This window comes from Aspergillus karnatakaensis, assembly GCF_047715665.1.
Source record: "Aspergillus karnatakaensis strain CBS 102800 unplaced genomic scaffold BJY04scaffold_38, whole genome shotgun sequence".
In the NCBI taxonomy this organism is placed as follows: domain Eukaryota; kingdom Fungi; phylum Ascomycota; class Eurotiomycetes; order Eurotiales; family Aspergillaceae; genus Aspergillus; species Aspergillus karnatakaensis.
In genome coordinates, this window is record NW_027395750.1 from 270,007 (window position 1) to 287,838 (window position 17,832).

At 49.9% G+C, this 17,832-nt stretch overlaps 5 protein-coding genes across 5 annotated transcripts; 3 read left to right on the top strand and 2 right to left on the bottom strand.

Annotated features, from left to right (window-relative positions):
• Positions 1-568: 568 nt before the first annotated feature.
• BJY04DRAFT_220269 (nucleoporin) lies at positions 569-6,203 on the bottom strand (the record flags this gene model as incomplete). Its single annotated transcript, XM_073716818.1, has 4 exons — positions 569-1,933; positions 1,989-5,087; positions 5,141-6,080; positions 6,136-6,203. The coding sequence occupies 4 exons, from the start codon at positions 6,201-6,203 to the stop codon at positions 569-571; spliced, it is 5,472 nt and encodes a 1,823-aa protein (XP_073569230.1).
• A 277-nt stretch (positions 6,204-6,480) lies between these two features.
• On the top strand, positions 6,481-9,148 carry BJY04DRAFT_193939 (bifunctional anthranilate synthase/indole-3-glycerol-phosphate synthase). Its single transcript, XM_073711983.1, has 2 exons — positions 6,481-6,569; positions 6,639-9,148. Exon 2 carries the CDS (start codon positions 6,648-6,650, stop codon positions 8,958-8,960), a length of 2,313 nt encoding a protein of 770 aa, XP_073569231.1. The 5' UTR covers positions 6,481-6,569; positions 6,639-6,647; the 3' UTR covers positions 8,961-9,148.
• A 208-nt stretch (positions 9,149-9,356) lies between these two features.
• BJY04DRAFT_95708 (BRCT domain protein) lies at positions 9,357-11,071 on the top strand. Its single transcript, XM_073721368.1, has 5 exons — positions 9,357-9,694; positions 9,757-10,062; positions 10,185-10,244; positions 10,294-10,394; positions 10,446-11,071. The coding sequence occupies exons 1-5, from the start codon at positions 9,520-9,522 to the stop codon at positions 10,731-10,733; spliced, it is 930 nt and encodes a 309-aa protein (XP_073569232.1). The 5' UTR covers positions 9,357-9,519; the 3' UTR covers positions 10,734-11,071.
• Positions 11,072-11,220: 149 nt separating this feature from the next.
• Positions 11,221-12,190, bottom strand: BJY04DRAFT_220272 (snoRNA-binding rRNA-processing protein IMP4; the record flags this gene model as incomplete). The annotated part of the gene is made up of 2 exons (XM_073716819.1): positions 11,221-12,114; positions 12,185-12,190. The coding sequence occupies 2 exons, from the start codon at positions 12,188-12,190 to the stop codon at positions 11,221-11,223; spliced, it is 900 nt and encodes a 299-aa protein (XP_073569233.1).
• A 607-nt stretch (positions 12,191-12,797) lies between these two features.
• Positions 12,798-16,113, top strand: BJY04DRAFT_208745 (putative regulator of nonsense transcripts; the record flags this gene model as incomplete). Its single annotated transcript, XM_073714029.1, has 3 exons — positions 12,798-13,012; positions 13,095-14,589; positions 14,620-16,113. 3 exons carry the CDS (start codon positions 12,798-12,800, stop codon positions 16,111-16,113), a joined length of 3,204 nt encoding a protein of 1,067 aa, XP_073569234.1.
• Positions 16,114-17,832: the final 1,719 nt, after the last annotated feature.

The window sequence follows — 17,832 nt, forward strand, 5'->3', positions numbered from 1 at the left end:
CGCCTGCGCGTGACAAGCAACACGCAGTAATAGGAAGATGCCATAGCTGGCTCCATTGGAAGAGTAAGCTAGGGCGGGTTGGAGCTCCCCGCATCTCACATCGGTTATTGCGCCCCGAGAGAGCGAATCACATTGCGGGGATACTGTCGATCCCGAGGGTGAAGTGGTGGATGACCTCGGGTGCTTGGAGGTGCTCTAGTTAGTCGATTATTGTTTACTGAATTGATAAGGTAGGTGAGGAGGTTTAAACTGGTTGGAGTATTCGATTCTGATGGCTTAACGGCTGTATATAGGTTTTTTGTACTGGTCAGTGGAAATGTTAGATATATGCAAGCATAAATTATGTGTTCAAAATATATTTTCTAACATCCCTCGTTAGCAGCAAAATGAAGCAACCTCCAACCGGTAGATGAAAGTAGGTAGAGTCGTAGACAGGGTAAAATGAGAAGGAAACGACCAGAATTTGACCTAGCTAAACTACATCTTATAACATATACACCACACCGCAACCAATGCACTCAAAGATCCATTTCCAAATAGAACAATCCTCAGCATAAGCAATCACACCTCAAGCCTCGTCCCCGCCCAAACAAACCAGCGCCGCCTTGAGCTCGCTAACAATCTTCTCTTCTAACTTGCTCTCAGCACCAGAGTCCGCCTTGCTCGGTTTCTGGCGCGCCAACTCCGCCTCTTTCTCGTTCGTTGGGACGATACGGGCGCGTAGGGTTGAGCGGCGCTCTATCAGTTCTTCGATATCTTCTTTGACTTGTGCTTTATCGTATTTTAGATCTTGGATGGCTTGCGCGTCCACGCCGATGCTGGAGCCGGCTTCGCGAAGACGTGCGAGGATGTAGGAGATTAATGACAAGGAGTAGGCTTCCGATGCCATGCTCAGGCTTATTTTTCGGACTGTTGCTCCTGATGATGAGCCTGCTGTGCGCGCGGATGTAAAGGACTCCGCTGCGCGGGTGAGTTGGCCCTCGAATTGATTAAGGAAGGCGGCAACCTCCGGGGCTGTGCGGACGACGTGATAGAGGAGGTTGAGGCAGAGAGGGAGAATGCCGCCGGTCCAAATTGTATAGAGTCTGGGGACGGGGTCGAGTGGGCCGAAGCCCTTTGGTTGTTGGAGGACGCGGGTTAGGCGGGAGGTGGAAAGTTGGGCGAGGACAACCTCTACGGCGAGGTGCTCCGCTAACATGGGGATGGTGGAAAGTTTGGCGAGAAAGGTGATGCTGAGTTCGCCATAGATGGGGTCGCCTTCAATGGCAAGTTGATCGGCCCATGAGAATAACGATGTGGCGTGTCGTACAGTGTCGTTGTCGGCAATGTGATAGACGAAATGCTCATACAGACGATCGACATTCTTCACATTCAGTGAGCTCTGAAGGATTGCTGTCACAATGGCGAAATCCTTAGGTGTGCATTTCTCCGGTTGTTCGTGGACATATGTAGTTAACGACTTGAAACCTTGTGCGACGACAGTTTTCACTATTTCAACAACGACGCCCAAATCAGACGACAACTCTGCTTTCTTGCTTAGAGTTTCGGGTGCTGATCTTGAGGGGCTGTCAAGATGGAATCTGAGGGCCAGGAAGAGGGTATTGAGGAGAGACCGGTAATAATCGGTATCGTCATTGATCAAGGCGTCTTCATACGTGGCTTGACGATTGCGCAGCGCATCCCAAACCACATCGAGCAAACCGAAGAATTCGGCGCCTTTGGCCCCCTTTTCAACAAGGCGTTGCACGAGAGTCTGTGCAAAATCAACTCTAGTTTGTTGGATTCTTTCGAAAATAGCTTCTTGCGGGACCCCGTTCATATTGGCCTTCAAGCAACTCTTAACGACGACAGCCATCGACTTCTGAATCTCGCGTTCGCTCATGAAGTCTGTACAGTGCTCAACTGCAAAGAACTTCCAGCTGTGGAGGAGGCTCTATAGGATGGAACGATTAGTGACATGTTTAACAATGTGAAAAGTTCAGACGTACCACTTGTGCCTCAACGAGAGATAGATTGAGGTTGGCCCGCTCGAACTCTTTAGCAAATCCTTGGTCTTTGGAGCCCGTCCACGCGAAGTGATAAGAAAGTAGCTTTTTACCTAGCTCAATGTCATGATAATACTTCTGTCCTAGGTTGCGGACCTGCAAGGACGTCCTTCGGAAATCGTCCAATTTGCATCCGGGATACCTGCTCTCGAAGTTCCTCTTCAGATTAGAATGCAACGAAGCATTATATCCTGACACGTCGACGGCATCTTTCGAATACCATGTAACTAGTGGAAATAGGGATTTGTAGAAATCCTTATCCTGCGTTTCTTTGGCGGAATGCAAATAGACAGCACAAAGATCAGCCACAACCGCAGAAATGCGAGTCGCAAATATTTGATCTCGCTGTGAAAGCGAGGATAAGTCCAACTTGGATACATAGTTAACAAGACTAGTGAAGAAGTTGGAGTGTTTTCTCAGCTCCGGGGTTGCCCAAGGCCAGTGCTCCTGGGCGTTAGAAACAAATTCGAGAAGGGTTACTGATAATTGGGGCGGCGTTTTCCCAATGTTCGAAAGCCTGTCGAGCGCAATTTGTAGGAAAGGTGTACCCCTCATTGCTGCCCCGGAAGGTGCATCTGCTTTCTTCAGCGATTGGCGGGGCGAAGACCCTGTAAGGATGTATACTGCAAGCCATTGTTGGCGTTTACTGACCAAAGTCGACAGTAAGCGCCATACAGCCAGCTGTAGGTCCAAATTGCCGAGTGGCTTGTCAAATCGGGACAGAACGTCCAGGAAAAGACACGATGACTCGGCCCCTAAGTGGCCAATCAGTGATGGGGGCTCATTAGCAGAGTCTAGCGCAGCGCCAGTGACTAAAGTGTTCAAAAGTGAAAGTGTAGGTAGTTGATATGGAGTGTGGAGCGCATATAGCTTGACAAGGACAGGGGTGGCTTTGAAGAGTTGTTCCTCGAGTAGCGAGGGTGGCTGTCCAGTGACTTGAGCTGCCTGAAGTAGCCGGTTCGATAGTTCCAATGTCGAGATGACTTGTTTTCCCATCAAAGTCAAGAAGCGACCGTATAGTGTTGCTGGGGTTTGAAGACCATCAATGATCAGTCGAAGGATAGGATTGAAGGGTAGATCTGCAGCCGAATGAGGTCGAAGGACGTCCAAAATGTAGGTGGCCGAAGATGAGAAGACGCCGGTTACTTTCGATTCTAATTTATCATTGGCTGCATCATTCGTGCCAAAAGCGTAGTAAAGGATTCGTTCCAAGGCATTCGCAATTGATATGTTGATCTCGAATCTGCGTTCAGGCGTGCTGAATCTCCAGTTGCTGTTGCTGTTGTATACGTCAACCACAGTACGAACGAAGTTCAGTAAGATGCCCCTCATGATATGGGTTGGAACGCCCGATGTCCAATCTGAAATCACCCCAGCTTTTCCGCTAGGACATCGCCTTAGCACAGCACGGGAAATCGCGTCCTCGGCGACGGCTTCAAATAGACGCACAGAGGCTAGTAGAAAGGGGTATTCTCCCGATGGCACTTCCGCGGCGGAGATTATCGCAGTCATCATACCCCCTTTGCCATCTGCCCCAAGTAGGCTGCTGCGGGACAGCAAGGGCCATACCCTGCTCGGAAGCACTTTGATGAGGGCACGGATAAAGTGTAGACAAGCGATCGTTGACTCCATAACGATTTCCGAGCCATTTTTAGCGCCAGAATCTTGCAGGTTGCGCTCAAATATGTCAAATATTAAGGAAACTATGTCGTTCTGTCGGGAAAGACCATCACTGGCCATCTCAAGGATACTCTTCGCAGCAGAATCACCACCGTTAGGTGTTTGATGATTGGAGGCTGTGAATAGAAGATCCGCAAACAGCCCGATAGCCTCCGCGACAGAGTCATCTCCAAACTTATCTGAGAATCCGCCACTTTCGCTCCATTCCTCGAGCCAACTCCCGAGGTAACTCAAACAAGAGTACTGATGTTGCCAAATCACAACCGCAGGCCTGGATTCATTGACAACTTGACCTATTGTTGCCGATGGCAGTTGCGATGACCCCGTGACAATGAGAGAGGTACTGGTGGTTTGCTTGTTCTGCATTTGTCTCCGGGAGATCGACTCAATCATCGGAAGCGGCTGGGTTAAACTGACGAAATCGGCGTCTTCATCCTCTCGAATGGTTTCATATCCTTGAAAGTTATCTGGCATAACCTGAGTAAACGACTCCATGTTCTCCAAATGGCTTAGTATTAGTGGAAACCCCTCTTCGTTGACTGAACCGCTGCTCAGAAGTGCTCGACATAGCTTCAAAAATGGTGCAATCTCGTAAGGAAACCTCGAGCGTGCCACTCCGAAGACATTTTTCATAAGCAGCTCGTCCTCCATGAAAATCAGTCGGGGGTCGCTAGGCGAAACTGGTTGAGTAGTATGCGACGATAATGAAATTGTTCCTGCCCCGGTAAGAACCGCCAAGATAGATCCAACGAGCTCTGGAGAATAGTCTAGGTAAAGTACCATAGCTCGAGCAATATCCAAAAGGGCCGTTCGAGCACAGCGGGCCATCATACGTTCTTCAATGATTGAGGTCGGCCCAATTATTTCGGCGAGACTTACAATTGTTTCGAAGACAATGGTTTTCATTTCATCCGAAGATAGAAGCATTACCGAATCGTCACTGGTGAACCGTGGCGTACGCGCAGCCTCAAGAAGCTCTTCATATACCGAAATTTCACCCGACCGGCCGATGCCTGCATGTGGTGTATTTGTTTCGAAAGAATCGAGGGCGCTATGAAACTGCGCTATCTCTCGGGCCTCTTTATCATTGAGAGCTATTTCTCGCATGGTATTTAGAACAAGTCCCCAGGAAAACGCCGCTGGGCTTGCAGTGCGTGACAAAAGCCCTGCATTCGTGAAAATCTCGTTAATTTGTCCAATCTCGTCTTTGGATAGATAGAACGGTTGCTTGGTGGCGAAATCCTTCCTCCTCGTTTTGTTAATGATGGCAGGGATAGAAACGGGGAGCTTGAGTAATGACAGGGTGACTAGACACGCAGTACCCCGGAGGGGCACAAGCAACTCTAGTGGGTTATCACAAGGCTGTCTAGAGTCAGCACGCTATACCACACGCAATTTTCTTCAGCATTACTCACCACGAGGAGAGTTTCAAGAAATTCATAGTTGGCCATTAGTTGGAGCCAAGACAGAAGCAGCTCTGCAGAAGGGATTTCTGCGGACGTCTGTATTAGAATAAAAAGACCCTGCAAGAGATGCAGTACTTCTTCGAGCAACATTGTCCGCCACAAGTTCTCAATTGTTTCGCCGCTCTCGGACGCACTCAGCCAGCCACCATCGCCCTCGAGGTCTGAAAATCGCGCCTTCACAGCTGCGATGCATTCTTGAGCATGAGCGTGCCAAGCCGGGCCTTTCGTTTTGTATTGGAAAACTAATACACCGAGTTCCACTAGGCCCTTAAAACTGGTGGACGATCGTAGGTTTGTGCTAGCCTGTTCATCCTCGTCTAGGAATAGGGCGAGAAGTTTGCGCGACGTCTTGACGATATGGTTCTTCTCGGAGAGGTACAGTTCACGAAGACGCAAACGTCTATTTTGCTCGGAGACGAATTCAATGGCCCCGCTCTCTTCGCCTTGTCGGGTGTTATTGAAAATCTCGGCGAAACTTGGTCCTGCGAGCGACACGCGGAAAGTATCAACACCAGCTGCTCCTTTCAAACTGGTCGCTTCCTCATCGGCAAATCGTTTTAAGAGCCGCGTAGCCGGGCGATTCTGCCATTCCAAGACCGCAATCCGTAGCGCGCTGACCTCGTCGATCTGGGCCTTTTCGCTGAGCCACAAAGCGTCCGATTTGATTTCCTTCAGGTTATAGGAAGACTGCGCGTTTGTCTCCGCATTGATAGCTGCTGTCTTTGACTCAAAAGCTGACTTTGTCTTTGAGGAAGGAGAAGGAAAGACGCTGCGGGTGTCCGCGAGGAGCTGGATGCTGTCTTCATGAGAGAGGAACGAGTGAAAAGCTCCGAGTTCGTCGGAAAAGCTTTCTGGATCGCTAACGTAGAGATAGGCTCTCTTCCAGGATCTATAGAGAAGCAGGATTAGTAGCTACCACCTGAGACGAATCGGTTACGCCATACAGAAGCTGAACGTCCCCGGAGAAGCACTTGTCCAGGGACGGAAAATAGGCTTCCGAAACGGGAGCCATTGGCGGTACAGCTATATCATTATAGATTAAAATCGATAGAGCAAGCCGGTGCAGGTCGGGAAATTCCCGTATGCTCAGAAATTGCGATGCAAGGCGAAAGCGCGTTGAACAAGAGCTCGACAAGAGGATGATATCGAAGGAGCACTTTTTGGCTTAGGCTGAGAGGTCAACAATGAATGCCTATCTGGGTTTAGTGACCAGGCGGTGAGCCCAAAATTTGTGAAGTTTGACAAAATGGGCCTTTTGGAAAAGTGATCGGATCGGTTTCGGAGGCACTAGTGGCGGCGCAAGGAGGGTCCCAGCAAGTGACTCAAGTTCTCAAAAGAGTCAAGACGACAATTTACGGAGTAGAGTGTTGACAGCAAGGTGAGTGAGCTATTCAATTCATACCTTATTATCGTCAACTTATTCTCACTCACCCATTTCTCCGCAAAGACCTTTGTCATGGCAGACTCCGCCCTTGTTGACCACTCTCCCCACCATCCCGCTAAGGCGACGCAACTCGACACCGCTTCGAATGTTATTCTCATTGACAACTACGACTCTTTCACTTGGAATGTCTACCAATACTTGGTTCTGGAGGGTGCGAAAGTGACAGTCATTCGCAATGATGAGATTTCGTTGGAGGAATTGATTGCCAAAAAGCCTACCCAGCTGGTAGTAAGCCCGGGCCCCGGCCACCCTGAGTCTGATGCTGGTATTAGCAATGCTGCGATCCAGCATTTTGGCGGGAAGATCCCTATTTTTGGGGTTTGCATGGGACAACAATGTATCATTCACTCCTTTGGCGGCAAGGTCGATGTGACGGGAGAGATCTTACACGGCAAGACATCTATTATCACACACGACGGCAAAGGAGCCTACGAAGGTCTTCCATCCTCCGTTGTCATCACCAGATACCACTCCCTGGCGGGAACACACTCCACCGTACCCGAGTGCTTGGAGGTGAGCTCCTATGCCCAGTTGGGGGAGGATGCCCAGAAGACCGTCATTATGGGCGTACGGCACAAGCAGTTTGCGGTCGAGGGTGTCCAGTTTCACCCCGAGAGTATTTTAACAGAGCATGGACAGACGATGTTCAGGAATTTCCTGAAGCTGACTGCTGGGACCTGGGAGGGCAATGGCAAAACCAAGGGCCAGTCGAGCACTTTCGTCGCTTCCGCCCCTAACCAGCCTGCGAAAAAGGACAAGAAATTGTCTATCTTGGATAAGATCTATGATCACCGAAAAGCGGCCGTCGCTATACAAAAGACAGTTCCTTCGCAGAGGCCGTCCGATCTCCAGGCTGCTTATGACCTTAATGTTGCCCCGCCACAAATCTCGTTTCCGGATCGCCTTCGGCAATCAGCCTACCCTTTGTCCTTGATGGCAGAGATCAAGCGCGCATCTCCGTCAAAGGGTATGATAGCGGAACATGCATGTGCTCCTGCACAGGCCCGACAGTACGCCAAGGCTGGTGCTAGCGTCATTTCGGTACTGACTGAACCTGAATGGTTCAAGGGCAGTATTGACGATTTGCGCGCTGTAAGGGCAAGCCTCGAAGGTGTAACTCATAGGCCTGCTATCCTGCGAAAAGAGTTTGTCTTTGATGAGTACCAGATCTTGGAAGCTCGTCTAGCAGGTGCAGATACCGTACTGCTCATCGTGAAAATGTTGGACACTGAGTTATTGACGAGACTTTATCGTTATTCTCAGAGCCTTGGAATGGAACCTCTGGTAGAGGTCAATACTCCGGAGGAAATGAAGATTGCAGTTGATCTTGGCGCTCAAGTCATCGGTGTCAACAACAGGGATCTAACAAGCTTTGAGGTTGATCTTGGCACCACCAGCCGGCTCATGGACCAGGTACCCGAGAGCACGATTGTCTGTGCACTTAGCGGTATCTCTGGCCCCAAAGATGTGGAGGCCTACAAGAAGGATGGTGTCAAAGCTATACTTGTTGGAGAGGCGCTTATGCGTGCTCCCGATACTGCAGCATTTGTTGCCGAGCTTCTCGGAGGAGAATCAAAGAAACTTCCTCTTCAAACTCAAAGCAAACCGTTGGTCAAAATTTGTGGTACGAGGACTGAGGAAGGTGCTCGTACAGCAATTGAGGCTGGCGCAGACTTGGTTGGCATTATTTTAGTTCAAGGTCGAAAACGCACAGTTCCCGACGACGTTGCTCTACGAATTTCAAAAGTGATTAAATCCACGCCGCGCCCCAGTCCATACTCCACAGAGTTACCGCAAGGAGACTTCAATGCCGCATCCGTGGACTATTTTGATCACTCTGCCACCCTCCTACGGCACCCAACACGTGCTTTGCTGGTGGGCGTATTCCTCAATCAGCCACTATCTTACGTTTTAGCGCAACAGCAGAAGCTGGGACTTGATGTCGTGCAACTACACGGATCGGAGCCTCTTGAGTGGTCCAGACTCATCCCCGTTCCTGTCATCCGTAAGTTCGGTCTGGATGATTTTGGTATCGCTCGAAGAGCATACCACACACTTCCACTGCTGGACTCTGGAGCCGGCGGCTCTGGAGAACTTCTAGATCAGACGCGCGTCAAACAGATTCTAGGCTCGGACGATGGGCTGCGAGTCATCCTAGCCGGAGGCTTAGATCCGGAGAACGTTACCAAGGTCATTGCACAACTTGGTGAGCTCAGACACAAGCTGGTTGGCGTGGATGTCAGTTCAGGTGTTGAGTCGGATGGCGCTCAGGATCTGGACAAAATTCGCTCATTTGTACAAGCAGTGAAGAACTCGTCGCAATGATAATGGAACTTAGCTATATAGCTCATCTGAAAAGAAATAAAATATCTCGGGGTTTATGATCTGTTTATGCACGGGAAAGTATTGCATACCATTAACATCTCTTCCTCCGTCTAGCGTATAGGCTACTTCTTGCTAGAAAGAACTCGATTCACTTGAGAGTCAAGTCACTGAAGTGAAAGATAACCCCGTGTTAGTTGGCTTCAAAGTTGCATTGTATCGCGCATCTCACGCTCGAGATACCCCATTTTGCCATTAGAGCGTCCGGCACGATATAGACACTCTTTACTTTACATCCATACAGCTTCCTCCAAACCGTTCGGTGCTGCCTAACCCTCTGCTTAACGCTTCGGTCATTTCTTCTTCCCCCAAAGCCTCCAGGTCTTTCCCTTGCCTCCCGGACCATCTGTGCTGGTGAGATGCCTTACTATCACTGAGAGCTTATTTCTTCACTAATGTCGATTAGACCTCATCTAACTCCCTACCCAAACTACTCTACCTTTGATGGTATCACATACACTACCCCTTTTTCTGGACCAACCTCCGCTACAAATCGCCCATAATGGGAAAGACATTCCAAAGAATTCACGCCTCCTCCGTGGGGAACTTCGACCGAAATACCAACAAAATTCCCGGGTGGATCACTGCCAATGGCGGCATCTATACGAAGGAAGTGACCAACGGCGTCACGCACCTAATTGCCAGCAGAGATGCATTCGTGTCAAATGACCCGGCCGGTAAGAGAGATACATAAAAAAGACCTAGGGTCCTATACAGATACTGACATCGTCCCTTGAAGTCATCGAAGCGAAGCGATTGGGAACCGTGAAGATCGTGTCTTACGACTGGTTAGCAGAATCACTGCTTTCGAGGACTCGCAGCCCCCGTAACGCCCAGACCTACTTATGGGTCAACATTCTGAAAGAGGAGAAGGACAGGAAAAAGCGGCCAACTGAGAATGGCCGGGGTGAGAAGCAAGAGGTAGAGCTGGATAAAGAGACGGAAGGGAAAGATGAAGCCGAAGGTCAGGCAAAGGTAGCTACGGCTGAAGAGAAGAAGGGCAAACTGGAGTCAGTGAAGAAGAGAAGGAAGAAAAGAGGACGGGGTAAGCTTCCAATCCGGCTTCTCGACGATTGCGAGCCGCAGTGTCAGATGGCACCATGTTCCTCGAATGATTATCCCAAAGCTTCTGTCGCAATAATTAGCCATATACTGACTGACGGTAAGGCAAATCAAGAGATCCCTTCGACACCAAACAACGCACGGAAGGAGCAAAGCAAATTGCATGTGGGTTCGACTATACCTGAACAATAAATCAAACGCTGATGATAACCAGCACAACACCGCATCTATGAAGCGGAAGATGTCACACATCTTGTCAACCTGAGTCGTCCCGCCGACCCCGATAGGAAAAGGATGGAAACAATTGAGCTTAAGGCGAGTAACCTGAGTAGCTTAAAGCCGACAGGATTAACCGAATCGAAACAGATATTTGAGACTAGAGAGGCTCCTCACACCTACGCGACACATATTCGTATGAGCATTAGTGGCCCGTGTAAAACGGCGTTGCTTGCTCCTATCGGGAGCACCCTCCAGACAGCTATGGTTGCATTCAAGGACTACTTCAAGGCCCAGAACGGAAGAGAATGGGATGATAGGTACTCTGATGAAGGTCCGGCCCCAAGGGTAGATGCAGAAGGAAATGCAGAACCACCGCACAAGGGCTGGTTCAGATTCGATAGCAGACGTCCACTCTGGATGGAATGGTTAGGTTAGGCCGGTTTTCTAGGTGGCAATCGATCAGGCTTCCTGTCCCTTGCAATGGTACCGGAAAAAGCCCATCCGAATAATGCCTTTCGTTGTTTTTGCATCTATACTCGGACGCTTTCTGTTTTGGCACAGAGCCTTCTGAGCCCTCATGAACTTCTCAAATATTCCTGTTGAATCTCTTCAAGCATCTGCGGTTGTTTTTTACCCGACGGTTGCTCATTTTATTAAGCTCTTGGCTGAAGTGATATCGAGCGGCTAGGGCTTCTAGGTGAGAGAAGGCATGCTACTTTAACTGATACCGCGACGATAAAGCGTAACATGGTTTTATAAGAATATGAGTTGTTCTCAAGAATGTAAGAACTTTCTTTCAGATGGGTATACAATCTTAAACAGGTATGCCATGTAAGTGCTCCCTAACACCGAATGCGCCGGTCGTCCCATTTTTCAACCCATCAACAAAATCTCCCATAAGGCACATACATAATTAGACCGTCTAGAGGTAGTCCTTCTTCCTGGACGTCCTTGTGTACTGTGTCAGCGCCCATTCCACATCACCACTTGAACCCTTTTCGATTGTGCCACCTCTGATCTCGAAAAGTCTCATGGTCATGCGGGGACCGACTTCAGCCAGCTCGACATCCTTGTACCCGGTCTTAACAAAAACGTGGTGTCGGACCTCTATACTATCCTCCTTGTTCACAAAGCTGACCACGCGGTTTCCGACCTTTCCACCCTCACGCGGAGGAAACAGATGCTTCAAAACTTGAACCACTCGCTCACCTAGCTTTGTCTTGAAACCTTCGAATATTAGATGAGGATAGCTTTCTGAAACGGTTCCACGTGCAGAGTTGGGAATGTCCGCGCGAAGAACAACGTTGTGCAAGGAGAAGCTAGCTGTCGGGCCATGAGGCATATGCGAGATTGTCATTGCCGTGGGTGTACCACGGTGTTCGTGCAGAAGAACCATGTCCGTGAGACCGGCTGAGTTGGCGCTAGACACTAGGTCGGGAAGAACCAGGTTTCCACGGTTCAGACGGATAGATGTTGGCAAAAGTAGACGGACTTCCTTTGCAAATGTTCCCAGACGTACCGAAGGGTTTCGCGAAGTCGTCACAATTGGCCGAGGATCAACAATGCCGGAGGTAAGCGCATATTCATCGTCTAGATCGAGGAGGTCGGAGTCCTTGTTCTTCTTGTCTGCCGTTGGTAATGACTCGTCATATTTGAAGTCTTCACGTAGAGCTTTGTCATTAGCGATTGAAGGATCGAGCTGTTTTCCGGTTGCCAGCGATTCTTTCAGTTGCGCTCGCTTTTCGGCGATGGAGGCATCGCGGAGCTGCAGAGCTCTCCGATAGAGGTAATCTCGACGTTCGCGGGCTTGACGGCGCTAGATATCCCAGAGTAAGAGTCAGCCATCAATTTGGGGCAGTCCGGTTAGCAGGAATGCTGGAACATACGATCATTTTGTATGTGAAGGTGAATGAAGATGTAATGGTTTCCCCAGAAGCGGGCAACTTTTTTTTCTAAAGTGCATTTTAGGTCGGAAGGGCCTCCCGCACTGTGGGATTTGGCGGCGACCAGGCCGATAAAGCCGCAATCCAACTCCTCACACGAAGGCAAACGAGTGCAATCATCTATCCTGCCACTCCAGGATTGCCTACCTCTTTCTTTATTTTGGCGTTCAAGTGATTGAGTTTACGGGAAAGTTAAACTAGTACAACTGTAAGCCTCCACTTTGTACTCTTGACATGAGTGGCATACTAACACCTGACTCTATCTAGGCTTATTCCTTCTGCCCCTCTGTTGTGCCACACCGGTTTTCGTGGAGAGACACAGGGGCTTTCTTTTCATTCGCTATAGCAGACTACGCCCTGACATCGACGCTCATTATTGTGTACGCCGCTTCCGATAATCGTCCGAAGTTTTGAACGCTCGTCGTGTGATTCTAGATTACAGTGGATCGAAGTCTAGGGAGGGCCCTGGGTTTGTTAATTGACAATTTCATAATCCTGCGTGGACATCACTCGGTGCTCGCTTTGACGACACGGAAAGAACCGGATACACTCTGCCATGTCGGCCTCTGCTGAATATCAAGCTACTGGAGCGGAGCAGGAACTGGAGCAAACTGTTGGAGGTCCGCGACGTCGGAGGCATGACGACGATGAAGAAGGGCAATACAACTCCGAAGATGACGATTTAGAGAGCACCACCAGTGCCCATGCCGGCAACGCAAAGTTCACCGGAGCTTTGGAGGAGGAGAATGAGCTTGCCCCGCATGCGTGCGCGTAAGTAATTGCCACTCTTTTCAGGCCGGAAGCACGTCTTGATTGCACAACACTTATTAACCTGACCTGCCCTTCTATACAGTTACTGTGGCATACACAACCCGAGTAGCGTCGTCAAGTGTCTAGCTTGCAGCAAATGGTTCTGTAGCGCTCGTGGCAACACCTCCTCGTCCCATATCGTCAACCACCTCGTCCGAGCTAGGCACAAGGAGGTTCAACTACATCACGAGTCGTCCCTTGGCGATACTGTCCTGGAATGTTATAACTGTGGAACCAAGAACGTCTTCCTCCTCGGGTTTATTCCGGCAAAATCCGATACTGTCGTTGTCCTCCTATGTCGTCAACCGTGCGCCGCTATGCCGTCTTCTAAAGATATGAACTGGGATACATCTCGCTGGCAGCCTCTTATCGAAGACCGCTCATTCTTGACATGGCTTGTTGCAGCTCCTTCAGACCAAGAACAACTTCGAGCTCGTCACCTAAGCCCGCAAATGATCGCGAAACTGGAAGAGATGTGGAAAGAGAATTCCCAGGCCACGATCGCCGACCTGGAAAAAGCCACAGCGGTTGACGACGAACCTGCACCAGTTCTTCTGCGCTACGATGATGCGTTCCAATACCAGAATATCTTCGGCCCGCTGGTCAAGATCGAAGCAGATTACGACCGCAAATTGAAGGAATCCCAATCGCAAGACGGATTGATCGTTCGGTGGGATCTTGGTCTCAACAACAAGCATTTGGCTAGCTTTATCCTGCCAAAGCTCGAGCTTGGGGATGTTAAGCTAGCTGTTGGAGACGAGATGCGCTTGAAGTACACTGGTGAACTACGACCCAAATGGGAGGGAGTGGGATATGTCATCAAGATCCCCAACAACCAGTCCGACGAGGTCACCATTGAGTTGCGGGCTAAAGGCGATCATAAATCAGTGCCAACTGAATGCACACACAACTTCACTGCAGACTATGTCTGGAAATCGACTTCCTTTGATCGTATGCAGCTTGCCATGAAGACTTTTGCCGTTGACGAAATGAGCGTTTCGGGTTACATTTTCCATCGTCTCTTAGGTCATGAGGTCGCAGCTGCACCGATGAAAACACAGATGCCCAAGAAGTTCAGCGTCCCTGGACTCCCTGAGCTCAACGGCAGTCAAATTAATGCCGTCAAGAGTGTCCTTCAGCGGCCCCTCAGTTTAATTCAAGGTCCTCCTGGAACCGGTAAAACTGTCACATCTGCTACGATTATCTACCATCTTGCCAAGCTTAATGGTGGCCAGGTTCTTGTCTGTGCCCCGTCCAACGTCGCCGTTGACCAACTTTGTGAACGAATTCACCGAACTGGGCTCAAGACCGTCCGTGTAACGGCAAAGTCTCGCGAGGATGTTGAATCCCCAGTCGGCTTCCTTTCCCTGCACGAACAAGTTCGTCTCAACGATAGCAACATCGAGCTTATCAAATTGAACCAGCTCAAAGCTGAGCTCGGCGAATTGTCGAGTCAAGACGAGAAGAGGCTGAAGCAGCTTACTAGGGCAGCTGAGCGCGAAATATTGAACAATGCTGATGTAATCTGCTGCACCTGCGTTGGTGCCGGCGATCCTCGTCTTGCGAAGCTCAAGTTCCGCACCGTGCTGATTGATGAGTCGACTCAGTCTGCAGAGCCAGAGTGTATGATCCCGTTGGTGCTCGGATGCAAGCAGGTTGTCCTTGTCGGTGACCACCAACAGCTTGGTCCTGTCATCATGAACAAGAAAGCTGCCAAGGCAGGACTCAACCAGTCGCTTTTTGAACGTCTCGTCATCCTGGGCTGCTCGCCGATTCGCTTGAACGTGCAATACCGTATGCATCCTTGTCTCTCAGAATTCCCCTCCAATATGTTCTATGAGGGTTCTTTGCAGAACGGCATCACAGCTTTTGATCGCCTTCGTCGCGAGGTCGATTTTCCTTGGCCTATTTTCGACAGTCCGATGATGTTCTGGTCAAATCTTGGAAATGAAGAAATCTCAGCATCTGGAACCTCTTATCTCAACCGTACCGAAGCCGCGAACGTGGAAAAGATTGTAACACGTTTCTTCAAGGCCGGCGTGCAGCCGAAGGACATTGGTATCATCACTCCTTATGAGGGTCAGCGCAGTTACATTGTTAGCTCAATGCAGGCCACCGGAACATTCAAGAAGGAACATTACAAGGAGATTGAGGTCGCTTCCGTTGACGCATTCCAGGGCCGTGAAAAAGACTTTATCATTCTCTCTTGCGTACGATCTAACGACCACCAAGGTATTGGTTTCTTGAGTGACCCTCGTCGTCTGAACGTGGCCCTTACTCGAGCCAAATATGGTTTGGTCATCTTGGGTAACCCTAAGGTGTTATCTAAGCATCCTCTTTGGAACTGTCTTCTGCAACACTTCAAGGAACGCCACTGTCTCGTTGAAGGTCCTTTGTCCAACCTCCAGGAGTCCCTGATCCAGTTCAGCCGCCCTAAGCAGGCGTATCGTGGGCCGCAGCGGTTCCAGATGGCCTATAACCACGTGTCCAATGTTACGAGCGGTTTTATGAACGGAAGGAATGGTCACCGCAACGAGTTGCATGATACTGGCTCAGTTGTTGGCTACATTCCTGATGATGTCTCTTCCGTCCACTCCTCAGCACTTGGTGGTGTGGGGATCCCGTCTGGATACCCCCCAATGTTCCAGCAATTCGCAGATTCGTGGCCTACTCTTCCAGGAGCTCGCAGAGCCAATGGAAACAGAGGACGAGGAGCGCCTAGCGTCGCTGGAGAGTCCGTGGCAGCTACGGAGTCTGATATTACTGGTAGCATCATTGATGGCAAGGGTCCTGATCAAGGCGGAGTCAGCCTCGCGGGCTTAAGCATCAACGATATGACCAAGCAACCTAGTCTCAGCCAATCTGACAGGCTGAAGCGTTATGTGGAATCCGGGGCACGTGAACCTTACAAGCCTGGTGTTCCTGATAACGGTAGTATTTTCGGAGGCAGTTCTGCCAGCATTCGTGTCACTCGTGGGGTGCCCGGTAATATACATGATGACGACGATGCGCGCAGCGTTTCCACTGCCTTTGCCAGTCAGGTTGGGGGCAACTATGATTGATTGGGGTGGACTAGCCATCTTTCCACAATCCAACTGCCATCAGGGCGTACAGCCCATACTGAGGCGTGGAGGACAGCTGTTTCGACGGTCATTGGGCCATCTTGAACAAGGGCTAACGTCCGAGCGTTCATTCAGTCCATTGATCGCCTCATTGATCGTGGTGCATCTCTTGGCGGTTTCAGAACACCATCTGTACAGGAAGCATCTCATCCATATTGCCGAATTGGGGTATCTCTGGGACGATTCCCGTCGGCCGTGTTGTATCCATATCCATACCTGACAGTCGCCGTTTCTCTCCGGTGGCTGAGGAGTGCGATGCTCTGCGCCACAGGAAAGATGATCGGAACAAGCGTCGAATTTACGCTTTTGAAGTCACCGGATGGCCTTCAGCTGTCAACCTCGCCTCCACGACGGCAATTCGGATTTTTCATATATCTCTCCCGCTTACATTTACACTCGGCCTGGCCTTCGGACGGTCGACATCAAGTCTCTTGCTCCGGGGGTGATAAAAAAGAAAATGCAGTCATCAAAGTGATGATCTGAGTGCTTCTTGCTCTACGTTATCGTTTTATCTGCGCGAATTTCGATGGCCTATGGCGTTGCTAAACACTACGAAACCTTGAAGGCCTGTCAACATCTGACTGTATGTATTCTCCGGAGTACACAGGTCTGTGAGTAGCTCGTTCAGCAATGTTGACAAGTCAACCAAAATTGCTCTGTCATTTAGTCCAAATCCAGCTATTGTCACTCCTTATCCCATTTGCTAGAGGATCTCCTCAAACATAGTACATCTACATCATCAGGCATCCACGTATATTGATGCTTGTGGCGTATGTCAGATCGACACTAGGGCTCCAGCTCTGATCCATGTCGACAAATAACCCGATCTCGCCCTGCAGCTTTAACAGGCTCAAGCCGACTCAGCCACGCAAGGACCAGGCGCTCTCGAATCAGGGCGTCTAAATCGCCTGCAGCCCACGTAACCGATCGTTTTAAGAATTGCTCTGGAACCCCTGTAGAACCCGAGTTTTTCCCTACTGCGCCACTCTTGACACCCGGGATCGTCTAAGCTTAATGTGCTGTCAGTTCACCGTAAGTTCCGCTTCATTGAAGCTCCCCACGCTCAGCTATAGAGAATAAGGATGCCTGCTTGGTTTTTGGCCGCAGTGTTTTCTCAGAAACACTCAACATCCAATCTTTCACCCCTTCACCCCCTGTTCCTCCGCGTTTCTATTCTTAGAATAGATCTATGCCCCCAGGACCCTGACGCCGCGCGTTGATGGGCGCTTCTGCGCGACAAGAATCTGACCTTATACTTATTTTGGAGACGATTGGCAGACAGCGTCTGTGCTGGTATCACTGTGGGCTAGTTCTAGCTACCGGGGGTCAAGACCTTATGACATCTACTACGTACAGATGTATGTACACGAGTACGTGTGTATACATGCACGACTTTGTGTGTCCAGCTGGGGTTGAGCGTGGAAACAAACGGAAATTTTCGAGAATTGAAAGTATCGGAGTCACCGATTAAGAATTGAGATAGCTCATATGAATCCAAGTGAGCCTGTCTGGCTGCGGCGCGGTTTGGTGCTGTGGCAGGTATAGATTGGGCGGAAACGGCACAAATAGCCCTCCGGAGTCGGTGAGTTTGGGTACCTAAGGAAGCACCCAGAATACCAATCTGGTAAGAGTCAAGAGCAGCGACTACGTAGCAGGAGA

What these genes read in the sequence shown, in the direction of transcription:
- BJY04DRAFT_95708 (XM_073721368.1), top strand. Translation starts at nt 9,520, where the DNA reads ATGGGAAAGACATTCCAAAGAATTCACGCCTCCTCCGTGGGGAACTTC. An exon ending in CGTGTCAAATGACCCGGCCG is followed by an intron (nt 9,695 to 9,756) that starts GTAAGAGAGATA and finishes CGTCCCTTGAAG; the next exon opens with TCATCGAAGCGAAGCGATTG. An exon ending in TGGAAACAATTGAGCTTAAG is followed by an intron (nt 10,395 to 10,445) that starts GCGAGTAACCTG and finishes GAATCGAAACAG; the next exon opens with ATATTTGAGACTAGAGAGGC.
- BJY04DRAFT_193939 (XM_073711983.1), top strand. Translation starts at nt 6,648, where the DNA reads ATGGCAGACTCCGCCCTTGTTGACCACTCTCCCCACCATCCCGCTAAG.